At 44.3% G+C, this 15,615-nt stretch overlaps 1 protein-coding gene across 5 annotated transcripts in view; it reads right to left on the reverse strand.

The window, feature by feature from the left end:
* EPHA4 (EPH receptor A4) overlaps positions 1–15,615 on the reverse strand; it is a 142,699-nt gene that overhangs the window by 75,982 nt on the left and 51,102 nt on the right. For all 5 annotated transcript variants that reach the window (XM_049106451.1, XM_049106450.1, XM_025441476.3 and 2 more), the window contains exon 4: positions 2,505–2,660. In XM_049106451.1, the coding sequence (XP_048962408.1) occupies positions 2,505–2,660 (156 nt within the window). The remainder of the gene's footprint in view (positions 1–2,504; positions 2,661–15,615) is intronic.

Here is a 15,615-nt window from a genome sequence, read left to right on the forward strand (position 1 = left end):
TCAAAGGCAGATGCTCAACCACTGAGCCACCCAGGGGCCCCTTATTTAACTCTTCAAACAACCCTGCAGGTAGACCGTGAGAATCCCGTTTGACAGATGAGTAAGCTGAGGCGTGGAGCAGCTTAACCACCTCAGAACTTTGTGTTGTTAACAGCCATGGGCTTCCTCTTAACTCCAGTCGGAGGGATGCAATAAACATTGGAATAACACAAACAGCTTGAGTCAGCGAAGTGTAGGTGGAGTTCCAAGAGAATGGAGCAGGAGAAAAAAGATCACCCATCGCTTTGGTATTTTCATGGACCTTTTATCAATGGCACAAAAAGCTCCCAGTCTTCCTCTCTTAATGTTACTGAAAGCAATCTGTGAAAAATCCAAAAGTTACTCCAGTTCTTAAACTTTTGGGTGCACCTGATTGCTGAAATCCATACTTTTTTTTTTTTTCACGTGTATCCTCAAGATAAAGCCAACCATTTATTGCTACACAAACATGAAAATTTCAAGGGCTCAGCTTCTACACTTATACACACGGCAAAGCATTCCGGTGACCCAGACAGGTGGCGACCTTTGGGGTCTTCCGAAACTCTTGTGTAGCAAGCGGCAGTAGTTAGGTGATTGGCCCATGGCCCTGGAAGGCTGGCCGATAGATTGGAGTCACGAAACTCAAAATACTAGGAGCAAGAGCCAGGCCATCTTGCCACCAAAGATGAATTTTATGAGGTTCGTAACACAGTCAAGCCCCAACCTGGGGGAGGCTCTATCGGGACGAAAAGCAGGCGGTGGACCGCACACCGTAAGTTCCAGACACCACCACGCTGTCCGTCCCCAGTCCTGCCCTCTGAGTTTGTTGCCATGCCCTAAAATCCCACACCTGGACCAACGTTGGCAGTTAGTGTAACACAGGAGGAGACTGACCATTACCCTAACCACACATCGTGGGATATAGGATGAGGATCCTTGGCAAAGAACAAGTCTGGCACCTGAGCTTGTCACACATCCGTGGCCATCCAAAGTACTTGTTCTACGGAAGCAAGAGAAAATGAGAAAAATCTGTGCCCAGTATGCTAAGCTGGCCCTGGGATACTCCTTCCTTCTGGAGGAAGTTTGTGTTTGACGTGGGGGAGTGGGCAAGACAGCCTGCCGGGGTCAGGGACCATGTGAGCCTTCTGGTTGTCCGACTCTATCACCAGGCTGGGGGGAGCCTTGGGCATGTTCCTTAACATCTCGGAGCTGGCAGTTACCTTGTCTATCAATGAAGATAATGTCTATTTTCTAGATTTGTGATTATGCGAGCCCTGCGATAAGGTTTCCTGAAAGTGCCGGATACGTTACCCAGGCATCACTATAAAATGGTTCTTAATGCTGCTGTCCTCGTGTCCTCTCTGGCTAGGAAAGAAGCTCTGGAGGGTGCGATCTCAGCACGAATTGGGGATGGATCTGAAATCTCCTCCCAGTCCCTTTAAAGGTGAAGCCTGAGCTAGACAATGGCCTCACGGCTGGCCCTCACCGGAAAAATACTTCTATTTGGAGGGATGTTGGCTTCGGGCCAGCCAAGATGGAATTTCTAAATAGAGAACAAAACAGTAATAGTCATAGACACAGCAAAAGCTAAAATATATTGAGTAGCATCACCTTGCGCGTTTATATACCATGTAACCAACACGAGGGGGCTCAGCACCAACGACCCTGGAGGGGGTACTATTATTATTAACCCTGCAGATGAGGAAATGGGAGGCCGAAATGTAAGAGACTACACGGTCCTCCAGCTCCTAACTGGGTGAGCCGGAAAACAAAGCCCAACCCGAGGGAGCCCCGTGTGCCAGGCCCTCAGCACCATCCCTCCCAACACTGACTCACCCACTGGAAACACCAGGGGTGGAACACCGGGCCCCGCCTCTCCCTGTCCTGGTCAAGGTCACAGCCACCGTGGGGGCTGTGAAGCCCAATGTGCACAGGAAAGAAACGGCATCACTAGGAGGCCCGTCCGGAGAACGTGCAGGGACGGATTCCCCTGCTGCCCTGCGTACAAGGAGCCAACCCCACCCGTGCCCTAGCCCCGCACTTATTGAGCGCCTATCATTAAACAGGCATTTATGAGGATCCGGGCCTAAGTGTTACGAACACAAAACTATGAGGAAAGAAGGAAGAAGGGTAATGACAACGCAAGCCATGACATCAGTGCCCAGAACTGAAACCACGGCCCACGCGCCATCCATCCGCGGCACCCTGCCCCCGACCTGTTCCCTCGCGGCTCTAAGCTTCCCCAAGACTCCTTGATGAGGCGGGGAAGCCACTGTGAGCGCCCACCTCCGCTCTAACCGCCCAGCCGCACGGCCCGGATCGCTCGGATCGCTCCACCGCTCGGCGGGCAGCCGGGCATCCCGAGGCCACCGGGGCGGCGGCAGGGACCCTGGCTTCTCATAGGCCTTGCCCCTCGGACCCCGCGGGGCTGACCTGGGCCGGGGCCCTGCAGCCTCGAAGAAACAGGACAGAAGCACATGACTTACGGGTGCAGGGCATGGAGGCGGCGTCGTTGTCGGCTCTGAAAAAGCCTCGGTCACAGGTACACGATGTGGCTCCTTCCCAGACCGAATAGCTGTGGGGCGGGCACTTGGCACAGGCCGCATCCGTGGAGAGGGCCTTGTAATACCCAATTTTGCAGGCTGCAGGGAAGAAGAAAAAACAAAGACAAAAAAAAAAAAAAAAAGTAAGACCACGGCTAAGAGAGGAAACCAAATGTCACCTCCTTGATTCGGAAGAGGCGAGACATGTCTGTTAAGTGCTAGCGGTCACCCGGCTGCGGAGGCAGCTCAAGCACCAAAGGCATCGATTATTTACGCTCACCCTTTAAAGTCATCGCGCTCCCGGTCAGGTGGCAAGGAGCCTTATGGAAGAGATTCCTGAAAACCAATGGTATCAGTAAAATTACAGGTGGGCGTACGGAGCGGAGCGCCTCCCGCGTGCAGCTACGCGGCTGATGTGCGCAGCACCGTCCCAGCCCGCAGCACCTGTTGCCCGGGCCCTGTGGAGGCCCTCCCTGAGGAGGACCAGTGCTGAACCGGAAATCCTTGGTACCGGACCATGCATCAGGGGAATGTCAGGGACCAGCTTTGACCCAAGTGTTCTGCCCACGAAGCCCATACTCTGGGCTACACGCTATGGAGTCGGAGAGCCTGGTCTGGACCCAACAGTTGGAAGCATACCCTAGTCCTAAAAAATCACTGGTGATTATTTCCCAATCACAGGGATAGGCCAACAAAGGCAACGAAGCATGAAAGTAAAGAGTTGGTGAGACACATGTCACAATTTCAAGAGAAAGTAATATAAAGACCCAACTGCAGATTCTGGAATCTAATATGCTAAGTTTTTTTTTTTTTTTTAAGATCAGCAGATATTTTATGTTTATTTTTGAATCAATAAAACCCTCCGGTTTTTCCCTGTCTCCATTTTTTTCAACACCCACCCCCTGTCCTCCTCATGTGCGCACACCCTAAGTGGCTGCCGCAGAGAGCATGGGCCATATAGTTCTTTATGCACCTGACGAGCTTTCCATGACTTCATCTTCGCAAACATCACACTGACACCAAGAGCTGCTTTTACTAATGTGGAAAATCTCCATAATCCTGTGAAACCCCACAATAAAAAATAATTAATAGGGCCTTGCTCGCCCCTTTTTCTCCCCTATGCCACTCACTGTCACCTCCCAAATCTGTCTCAACCTGAAATAAAAGTTGACCAACACCATCAGTATTAAGCCCACAGCGACAAGGCCATCCAAAACAAAGTTTCTCCGTTAAGACCAGAGGTTTAAACAAAAAAAAAAAAAGAAGAAGGTGACAACTCACAATCTTTCCAATATGATTCACTTTCCGTTTTCTCCATTTATCTCATCCTGAGGATGTTCCTAAACGATCAAAAATACCAGCTGGGAGAAGGACCCATCAGGCATTTTCCATGAGCCTGGCCACCAAAGGAGACGGACCATTTTACTGGAAGGAGTCAATAAGAAAAAGAGATCCATGAAACTGCTTGATTCTTTGAGATAGAGCCACATTCCCTTGTCTCATTACTCATCCATGAAGCATCTGTATGGCTTCCAGTTGAAGTCTGTTCCTCCCTCTTGCATATCCGGTTGGTATTTTCTTAATCATGCTCTTGTAATGGCAAGCGGAAAGGGAGTTGAGCAGAAGCTCCAGAGAGGCACAGTTACTTCACTATTACTAACTCCAGTTGTTTATGGAATTTCCTTTAACGAGCCAAAACTTTATGATGTGTGGAGCCCCGACAATAAAAGCGCTCAGAGATCAATCTCTCCCTTATTTGCCTTCGTCTTTCACTGGACCGGAGCATCTTAGAAAAACAAGTGGCTCCCATGACTGAGATTTATGTGTCTCGAGCTTATACGCATCACATCATTAGGTACGGTTCAACATGCAAGGTGCTCTTTGGTCATGCCTAAGATGGCCCTAGGGTTTCGATTAAAATCAGAAACACCAGCTTTGGGAGGCAGATGCACGGAGGGTCAAGTTTGTCCTTCCCACTTCAAACACGAGTCCCTGAACTCAGAAACAAACCCACTGGGACCTGTCTGTCACTCAGTCACAGCCAACAAAGGCCAAGTTGTAAAAACCTGGTGTTGGGTTTGGTGGGGCTAGGACTGCCGAGGAGTCATAAATTGCTCTTATTTTTTCACGTCTGGATATTGGGAGAACATTCTCTACGTTCCTGATGAAACTTATGTACCTCTATTCTGTCAGGCGTCAGGATCTAAAATCTCACAATGGGAGTGGAAGACTGACAAGCAAAATTGGCCCACGATTGATTCGTCGCAACATGGAAATGGAGCACGTTCAAAAGTTGTAAGGAAGAGGAAAAGCAGAGTGTTGCTACTTCCTCAACTTCTGAGCTGATCGGACTACTTCCAGCTAAAAAATTAAATTCATCATTCACAAAAGTCAAATTACAGGATGTCTTGAATTGCTGTAAGTCAAAAATTGGTTGTATGTTTGTGTTGATTTAAGGAAAAAAGGAGACGGCAATTTTATATGTTTTTCTCCATGTCCCCGAAGCTGCCATGAGTGTGTTAGCACGAGTACGTGTGAATTCATTTGGGGAATATGGAGTTTTATACCTATTTGGAAAATGGAAGGCTGCCGTTCTTTAAATACCCTACTTTTACTCGTTTCCTCTGCTTTTACAAGTGCAAGCAAAAATACAAAATTGTCATTGCGCTATTCTCAGCAACTCTTGCTGCCCTTAGCATACTCCTTTGTCTTCGACTACATTAAAACCACGTGATTAATATTTCAGGATTCTTAGCAAGGAACTCTCAAATATAGTAGTAGTTTTTCGTGTACACGGCCGCTTGGCCGCCTACCTTCAAGATGACCTACTAAATTGATGGTAGAAGTACATTTTTTGCTCATGTGGTTCACGGCCTTCCAGCATTTGGCACCTGAATGTGTAAGTATGTCCCACATTTACTCCTTCCTCGCTTATTTGCATCTTAAAATTTTCACTACATCTTTCATTCTAAACAAAATCCCCATGCGAGGTGCATTTGGTAGAGCAAACATTGACATGTGTTGTGATTTCCCAGCATTCTCCCGGGGGTGCCAACTACCTCACTCTACTCTGTTATGGTAATGGCCTGGTGAGCAAGTCCACAGTGAGTCAGACTCTACCCCGGGGAGGGCGTGCGACTGCTTCTGCCCCCTTGCCAGAGTATAGCACGAAGGCGCACCTTCTTTGGCCTTTCAAATACGTCATTGTGGGAAGATGAGTTCACAGGTGCAGAGCAAACTTTGAATTCATGTCCTTTAGCTTCGCCTTAATTAGTCCTTTCTGCTGAGTTTAAATGAGAAGATACATGAGGGCAGGAAGAGGGAGAAAAATTATTTTTTTTTCTTTCATCGGCTCACCCAGGACCACAGTGAGGTACACTTTAGGAGAGTTTTTGTAGAAGTTTCCCTGTGGAATATTTAAACATCATAATTTCTGGTTAAATAGAAAACCAAAAATGTTCTTCACGTTATGTGGTGTCTTCAGGATTTCTCGGTGCAGGGAGGACTTCCAGGAGGTGTAATGCCCAATCTAAGCAGCTAGTTAAACCGACTCTTTAAAAATATTGTGTATGGAAGTTATGGTCACTTTCCTCCTTTTTTTTTTTCCAGAAATAAAGAAAGACTGTCTTTATAGTTCATTTTTCAGCAATTTTGGTTTGTAAAAGTAGCTCATAACCACAGCAAAAGTGATGACCTATCAAGCATTCCTTGAGCATTTACGGTGTTTTTCTGCATGACTTTATTTAAGCTCCACAACAACCCTGTGAGCCTGAGGCTTTATCACTATTCCCATTTTGCAAGTGAAGAAACTGAGGGTTTTACGTAACTTGCCTGAGGTCACACAGTTGAGCGTCAGCATCTAACCTCAGCTCACGTTTTTTTTTTTTTAAGTTTTTTTTTTTGTTGTTTGTTTGTTTTTTTGTACGCACTTCTTTGGGTCGCACTGACACTGATATAATTGAGTACAAAAGAACTGAGAATGGTCCCAACTTTCATTGTTCCCTACAGTCCACCCCGTGGTCGTCTGCACCCCCCACGCTTTGCAGTCTGCGACCCAGTTTCCAATTCAAGGCTCTCAGAGCTGTGCTGGCCAGGAAGATGGCTAATTGATGCCACAGGCAGCTCCTGAGCACTTGAGATGTGGCTGGTCCAAATTGAGACAGGCTGTGAGTGAAAAATACATACTGGGTTTCAAAGAGTATTGCAAGAGGAAGTGTCTTATTAAGAATTTTTATATCGATTATATATTGAAGCAATAATAAAGCAGGTGTATCAAGTTAAAAAATGTATCAGTAAATTTAATTTTACCTTTTAGAGTTCACTTTTTTTTTAATGTGATTACTCAAAATAATCTGAATGGCTTGCATTATACTTCTGCAGGGCAGCGCCACTCTCAAGTGAACCATATTAAGGCCCTTGTGGAAGCACGCAGGTGCAGAGGGACTCCTGCAAATGGTAGGTGCCAAAAGTGTGGGGGCTTGAGTCACAATCACCTGAGTGCCCTAATAAAAGTGGCCGAGGTGAGAACTGGATTTGTGTCTATTTAGTGCTGCTCTCAGCTATCTAGCTAATTCGGAAAAACCTAATAGGGGCTAATGTACTAGCAAATAGACACCAAGAGTTAAAAATTAACTTCCTGGGTAACAAATTTGCATTTTAATCCAGAGTCCCCTAGAAGGTCTAAACTGAAATTCCAGCAGTGGCTCTCTCAGGGGAGAGTTGAACCTCTTATGCAAACTAGTAGCTGTCTCTGGGGAACCTCTTGGCTCTGGGGAGTCTGTGGGTCCCTCCAAGCTCTTCATATAGGTATGACATTAGGCCCGCGCTTCCAAGCTGGCTCTATGGGAACTTCGACTTGCGTGTGCTGGCTACCCAGTAGATTCGGTGGGTTTGGGAATCTACTTTAGAAGTATGAGTCACTTTTAAAGGGCATTACCGAATCAGTTCTCTGATTAATCATTCACTTGCTAGACTATTATATGAATAATTTAAGAAAAATTGATGGGAAAGGAAAACAATCTGCCAAATAGGTTTCTGCTCTGAAGTTTTTATCACAACACACAAGCCCCAGCCATCTTTGGGGAAGCTGTGAACATGAACAGATTTCCCACGGTACAGATGGGAAGACTTCACCATAAAGGTGAAGGATATGCCCCAGGCGGGGTTGGTTTTCTAACCTAGGCAGTATGGCTGGGATTACTATGCTTATGGGTGAGGATGGGCAGGGACATTGTTTATAGAGAAATGGGGCTCGCCTTTCCACTAGCAAAACATGGCCAAACGCTGGAAAATTCACATGGTCCAACTCATCTTCATTCCACAACTGGTTTGACTGATATACGATGAGACTATTTGAACATTGAGTTTTTGAAGGAGACTTAAAAATCATCTAGTCCAGGGATTGGCAAATATTTCTGTAAAGAGCCAGATAGTTAAATACTTTAGGCTTAAGAGTCATACCAAGACTATTAAGAAGGTACTTACTTATAAGAGAAAAATCTAACAAATTTTCTTTAATTTTTTTATTGATGGAATTCAAAATATAATAGTAATAAAAAAGTCCTTTTTTTAAAAAAAAAAAAAGCAGGTTTAATCATGATAAAAATGAAATTGTTATCTGGGGAGATAACATTTTGCTTAGTTAGATTTCAAAGAAAATGTTCCATATTATCAAATTGATTGCAAATGCCGTCTGTAAAAAGCATTCTTAGCTCTCAGCCCATACAAAAACAGGTGGCAGGCCTGAGGGCCAAACTTTGCCGATACTTGATCTAGTCCAACATACTCGTTTTTGAGATGAATGACTTGCCGGTAGTTCCTTCTAGAGCATTCCAGGACTAAGTCTGGAATCCGAGGTACCGTAGTCTCTGTGACCCTGCAAGGCCTCCCTTAGTTTTGCACAGTGAAGCTTAATTAAAAAACAAAACAAACAACAAAAAAATACTTTCTATTGCTGCAAGACAGTCAACTTTCCATCAACCACTCTCCTGGAAAACTGATTTGACTCAGTATTATTATTAAGTAAATCCACTTTTAAGTTAATTTTCTTGGTTAAACGATGTAGCCTGATTTGGGAGACATTCCTCCTCCATTTGGGGGGCAAATATATCTCTTAGACTATTGGAGTTTTTGCCATTAAACATTATGATTGATTTTAACGTCACATTGTTTTAAGGTTTTATTTCCTGGGAATCTTGAGCTTGAATTGCGGACCTCCTCTGTACAGGAAAAGAGTGCCGTTAATTTTTCCTTTCTGAGCCCCTAAAACTAAAAGAGCAATCGAGATACTTTGCACTTATGATGCCTGTGGATAAATGCTGCCTTAACCTTCTGCCAGTGAAGATGGGTTTACTCCCCACCCAACTGGAGGATATGCGTAGGCAGAGGAGGTTCAAACACTTTAGAAGAGATTACCGGTCTCTTAGGCCATTCCCCCTGGGGCCTACCCTCTAGTTTGGGAGACCAGCTGATTTAAAAGGGGTGAGGCATCAAAGTGCAGATGACCTGAGCCCAAATCCAAATTCGGCTGGGATGCTGAGCTTCAATTCCCAGCAGCCGTCACTCTCCGACTTTAACATATATCAGAATGATTTCGAGGTCTTGTATAAAGATCAATTGCTGGACTCCAATCCAACTTTTGGATTGTCCGATGGGGCCCAAGAATTTGCTATCCTTACAAATTTCCAGATCGGTGACAATACTGCTGGTCCTGGCACCGCACTTTGAGAACCGCTGCCCATCTGTAAACAGACCCATCTCTAAGCAAAAAACATCAAAATACAGTTTATCTCAAATGAGGTAGAAGTATCTCATCCTCTTCCAATACAAATGCTACAGGGAATGAAAACGGCTTAATTACTTTGGGGGGGCGGGGGGAGGGCTAATTATTATGGGGGAGGGTATGGCATATTCTCTGCCATCGCCTAAACCAATGGAAACTTAAAAGAATGAATGACTTCCTTATGAAATTGAAATTATTCTTCAAACCAGTATAATTGCTCCTTGTAATAATCCCCAACTTCATAGAACAGAGCCTATTGTGGATTGTCTTTATAAAAATGGACTAACCTGGGGGGGCCTGGCTGGCTCAGTCGGTAGGGCCAGTGACTCTTGATCTCGGGATTGTGAGTTCCAGCCCCACACTGAGGGTAGAGATTACTTAGAAATAAAAAGAACCTTTAAGAAATGAATTAATCCAAAATCCAAAAGAAACTTATTAATTAGAACTATCTCAAATAAGCAGTTTTCTTCTAATACCGGTACTATGATCACTGTTTCTTCTGATACTGTGCTTCAGAACTACTGAGAGGAATGCTCCATTTGTGTTTGTTTGATTTTAGAACTGTCTTCTGTTATCTGGATGGTAAGTGCAGGATGGTAAAAACAGGTGTTTGGGGGTTTTCTTCTTATTGTTTTTTTTTTATTTTTTAAATTATTAAATAGTGGATCAATGATTTAGAGATCTTTTATATACTCTGGAGAAAACACTTTCTGAAAGACAGTTGTTCTGGCTCTGAAAGACCAGAAAATGAAGTTTATCCCACTCATGCCAAGATACACTTCCTCTACCAAACAACTGAGTAAAACCTAAAAGATCCACAGAACTGAAGACTCTGCCCTGATGCTGGTGACTTTTGGTCTTCATTCTCCTGGGGATATTATTTTGAAGTGGCTTTTGGGGAGATGGTGAAAACAAAGTTTCAGATAAAATGAAAATATTTTTTTTAGGTTTACTGTAATCAAGTTTATAAAAGAATAGACTGGAGATCTGTTTCGGATGGTATTTGGATGATATTTAGGACAGAGATGTTTCATGATCATCAACAACAAGATCGTAAGCGAAAGTAAAGAATGACAAAGGCAGAAAGTAACGCAAAAACAAATCACTGGTTATTTTTTTCATGTCACATTTCTCCTCACTGTCCCATTTCCTTTTAGACTGTGGAGTAATTTATAGCAGGGGACAGAATGGGAAAGGCACGCACTTGGGTCCAGAGTTACGTGGCCCTGGATTTGGTCTTTGCCTTGCCATCATCAGACGTGTGAATTAGGACTTTACCCACTCTGACTTCAACATTGTCCTCTATGGGGGCTTGGTGTGATGATGGAATCAAACAACAGGGAGAAGTGAAGTTGGGGGCCTAGCCTCTATCAGCGATGCCCTAAAAAGGTCACGTGTTATCACCACAGTGTCATGTGGCTGGCCTGCACCAGATGAGAGGGTGGATAATCCATGTATTTTACATAGTACCGGAGACTATTTCTAAAACACTGCAAGAGGGACATCTGGGGGGCTCAGCGGTTGGGCACCTGCCTTCGGTTCAGGTCGTGATCCCGGGGTCCTGGAATCGGTCCCACATCGGGCTCCCCGCAAGGAGCTTGCTTCTCCTTCTGCCTGTGTCTTTGCCTATCTCTCTGTGTCTCTCATGAATAAATATATAAAATCTTTCAGAAAAAATAAAACACTGTAAGATAACACACCCATATCAGTTCACTTCCCCTGCTCACATGATATAGCAAACTTGAGAGTGACTTCTCGCTCATAGCATCTGCAGCTTATTTAGTGACTGCAGGTAAGATCAGTCATTGGGTAAAAATACATTCTTATTAAAAAATATGTAGACACATTTTAAGAACAAAATAAATAACTGGGCTGTGTTTTCAAGGTTTCTTCTCTCCCCTGATAGTTTATGATCCAGACCGTCTCTTCCAGCAAACCACAGTTCTGTCCTATTCTCTACATTCCATCTCCTGCTATTGTTTCCACTCTTACTTGGGAACTAGCTTTCATAAAAACAGACAAAGGGAAAAAAAAAAAATGACCGAAAAATCTATGCCGAAAATTGACTTGCTCTTTCAAGAACAGAATGCAGTATCATCCCATAAATAGGTGGGTAATTCTAAAATGTCAGATGTAGATGGTTTTTGCAGAAGATGCAGTAAATCCTCAGGAAGGAAGTTCACATAAAGCTTGCTCAATTTGAATTAACTCCATAAAAATTATTGAGCACAAACAAGAAGAATGTAAGGGAGAAATAACTTGTTATTTCCCCTGCTTGCCCGGAAAACAGACAATCTAATTATATGAGGTGCTATTTCTTTTTGGTGAATCTGGAAGGAGTCAACTTGAGCTGTAACAGAAGCTCCAAAGTAGACCAAAGTCCAATTAAACATGGAATTAATTAGTGGATGCCGCACACAAACAAGACCTCATTCTATTGTCAGGAACTCTGCTCGGCCCTCCTCCAGACAGATGGGAATGAAGATCCTTGGTTGTCATCTTTGTACCTGCAACTCTTGGCTGGTACGCCTGGGGCTCTCCCTCCTGGGGGAATTTTTAAGGGCTCTGGCAAAGGCAATCAGGCTCCCAAATACAGATGTAAGTCACTTGAGTGATAGATAAAGTGAAGGGCGGCTTTGGGATTTTTGAAAAAGACATCATCTATTCTGTTTGTTCTAAACAGAGGTTGCCACCAGATTTCATCACGGTGCAGTCAGACACTTTTACTTAGTTTGATCATGACAATTCCACCCAAGATGGAGTTACTGGGAATTTACAGTGGGTCACAATAGAGCCAATAGAAACCAATTATTTCAGCTTGATAGGAGATGACAATTTTAAAATAGAAGGCAGCACAGCAAACTGCTGCTTGCCATGATTTCTGTAATCACAATAATTTCTTTTTTAATATGTAGTTTGTTAAATAAAGAGTCTTTATTCCTACTCTAAAGCCTTGTTCTTATTCTCCCACTTAGGGCACTGAAAATTTTCTGTGTGAAAAAAAAAAAAAAAGAAAAGAAAAAAGAAATCACAGATTTTAATATTGCCTTCAAAAACAATTAATTCAGGGAAACCATGTAATCCCTAGAGAAACTCTACAAACTTCGTATATTTCCCCTTTATCTCCTACCTGAACTTCGCACATCGATGACCCTGACTTTCTCCAGTAAACATTGAGATTGGGGAAACGTTAACTTGATTTTGTTTTCAATTTATCAATCCTACTGAAGATATAAATTCAAGTATATTCAGCAGAACTCAATTGAATGACTTATCATTATATTTCAAGGTCATGACAAAATTTAAGCTTATAAGCTCTTCTAATACATTAAAGCAAACAAATGGACGCTAAAAACACACATGACCACACTATAAAGAAAAACAATCAAGAGAGACCAATACATTAAGATGAGCTAAATGCAGAAAGCGTTTAGTCATGTTTTTAAAAACACCTCATCTCTGCCTCAAATTTGAATATAAAATTACTGAAAATAGAAAGGAACACTCTTGAAAGATTTAAATAAGCCCTGCCACATAAACTATTAATCCTCACCACGGATAGTACATCATTCACAGCGATGACATGCAAATCCGAAGCCATTAACACCGAACTTGATTACCCGTGACATTTCAGAGAGGGCCAGGCGTTTTGATGAGTTCCTATTGTCTTCTTCACCCTTTGATATTTGGGGTCCATAAAGACCAGTGGCTCATTACATATCCACTGATTACAAATACCAGGTCAAGGCGCTGAGTAAGGAAGCAGCTGGTCCTCACTCCCACACCTGACACTACCCCCATCTGCATTTAATACAGAGTCGGTGTGATTAGCATTATCATGTACAAACTTCCCCCGTGGAGAGGCATGTGCATGTATTCACTTGGCCACTCATGTTTTAGTAAATATCCACTAAGCCTTTATATAATAACAGTGGAAGTAGCAATGCGGGTGAATGCTTACTGAGCACATACTAAGCGCTACAGGGCGACCAATGTGCTCCTGCCTTCAGGACCACTGCTCAGCCCCACATCTTAAGGAACATTCGTTCCCCAGCAGAGGCACCTGCAGACCATCATGCAGTTCTTCCCTACGCACCCAACCCAGGCCACCTGCTAGTAGAAGGAACACTGTAGAAAAATGACATCTGAATGAGTAAGCGACCCCTGCGTGGAATATTCCCGAAGAAAAAGGCGTTAGCCAGGAAGCTTACCCCAGGGGTTGAAATGCCAGTGACTCCCAACCGGCAGCAAACCCATGTGGTGGGCACTCTAGGGACCCACCAGGCTGACTTAGACGAGGACCCTCTTTTTACAGAGATCACGGACAGCCTGTTCCTTGCTCATTTTCTCCATTTAAAAGTAAAGGTGGTAAAGAAGAGCGGGAAAGAATGAAATATGTCCTGAAGGCAGGGCCAGATCAAGAGGAACACGTGTTAAATAATTATTTGATTAACTCCGGCGGCCTCGCTAGTCATTGTCATCCAAACGACTTTATTGCCCGGGTTGTCACAAATCATGATTTACGCGGCTGTAATAATTGCTTGGCGCCCCTTCTTCTTTTTTGTTATGTTGATGGGGACTGAGGATCTCAAAAAAATAAATAAATAAAAAGTGCAGCTTTTAAAGACTGGCTTCCCCGTGTTAGTTATTAGCAATGCACTACAATTCGTTTTTTGATCATGGATCCCTTTGCTGGTTCCTTTTTGAAAATGATTGTCCTAAGAGTTTTTTTTTTTTTTTTTTTTTTAAGAGAAGGTTAAGATTCTGAGTACTTGTAATAAAAAGAAAGCGATTTATGTTTAATGGATACGATCTGGTTCAGTATCTGTTTTTGGCATTGCAGGTAATCGATTCATGATTTTTTTTTAGAACTCCCTGCCAGCATTTAATATCCTATGTGTTTGACTATTCCAACACTGCTTATGTCTGTGGAGAGGAAAATAAAAATTCCCAAGGAGCTCCCAGAAGAGTCCTAGTCTAGACCAAGCGAAATTTATGGGGACTCTGCACCGTTGGCAGCGGCGACCTAAGGGACCAGAGCAAGGCCCAGCCGGCCAGACCCCAGATACCAACGGTGAGGACTTGACTCTTCCACAAAACAGTGTATACACCAACCCACTGTCTCCTACGGACTCGGTTAGGCTCGTGCACGTGGGGGAGGATTTGATAATGTAATTAAAGCATCCTGAAGCCATCAGGCGGCCGGACCGGCGGCCTAAGAAATCAGTTGCAACTGCGAGCAGGAATGTGCAGCGTGACGCGGCGAGGCCGCAGGCACCCACCTCGACAAGGATGACCTAGGCCGTCGTCAGGGCCGACCCGGGGCCTCCCGAAGGACCACCTGCGCCAACATGCGCGGCTCTGACCCCCACAGCACCGGGGCCACCTCCCGGCCTTCCTTTGATCTCCTGCGGTAAAGCACAAAGGGCCCGTCTCTAGATCCTCCCCACGGCAGGATGGCAGGGCAGGCCTGGCTGGTCCCACCCTTAGGGGCTCTGGAAGGTTCTCTTGCGGAAAGCGCCCTGGCAGCCTCCGCTTTCTGGCATCAGCCCGGATCCGTGGGAAAGAGCAAGATGCCAAAAGTGCTTGCAGGTGAATTCTTTGTCCCTTTCAAGTCCATCTGACTTACCCTGATGACTTACAAGTGTGTTTATCTTTTGTCGGGAAGGATTATCATTTCAGTCGTAAATCTTTCCCAGGTATAAATTATAAATCACAAACAGGGACGCCAGGGGAAATACCAAGTCGTCATCTGCTCGTGTGTCTGCGTCTCATCCCAGATATCAAACACGAGTGACCTTGATGAAAATGGATATTAGTACAAACAGCAACGAGCCCGTGATGCCGACATGTTCCCACAGGGTTGGGTCATGAAGGAGGAAAAAGCAGAACTCCTCCCCTTTGTCAAACAGCGACGGGATCAAAGACCCACCCCCCAGAGAAAGATGACCCACCCCCCTGAAGAAAGCCCCAGAAGGGACCAGGCGGACTAGCAGATGCGAAAGGCCTGCCTATCACTGACACAACCTAAAGCCAAACAAACAAACAAAAACCACCTTTCCGCATCCCAAACGAACTTCTCGACCAAACTTCAAAAATTATTATGAACAGTATAGGATTCGAACATTTTTTCTAGGATTCCATCTGCAAGACCTGGCTTACCTGGAGGTAGGGAAATGGTTTAACCGTTTTGCTAATTACTCTTCTTTTCTACAGAGCACAAAGCAATGACAAATCATTGTGAATCCTTCCAACTAGTCATCAAAAGGTCGA

The sequence above is a fragment of the Canis lupus genome, chromosome 37 (assembly GCF_003254725.2).
Source record: "Canis lupus dingo isolate Sandy chromosome 37, ASM325472v2, whole genome shotgun sequence".
Taxonomy (NCBI): domain Eukaryota; kingdom Metazoa; phylum Chordata; class Mammalia; order Carnivora; family Canidae; genus Canis; species Canis lupus.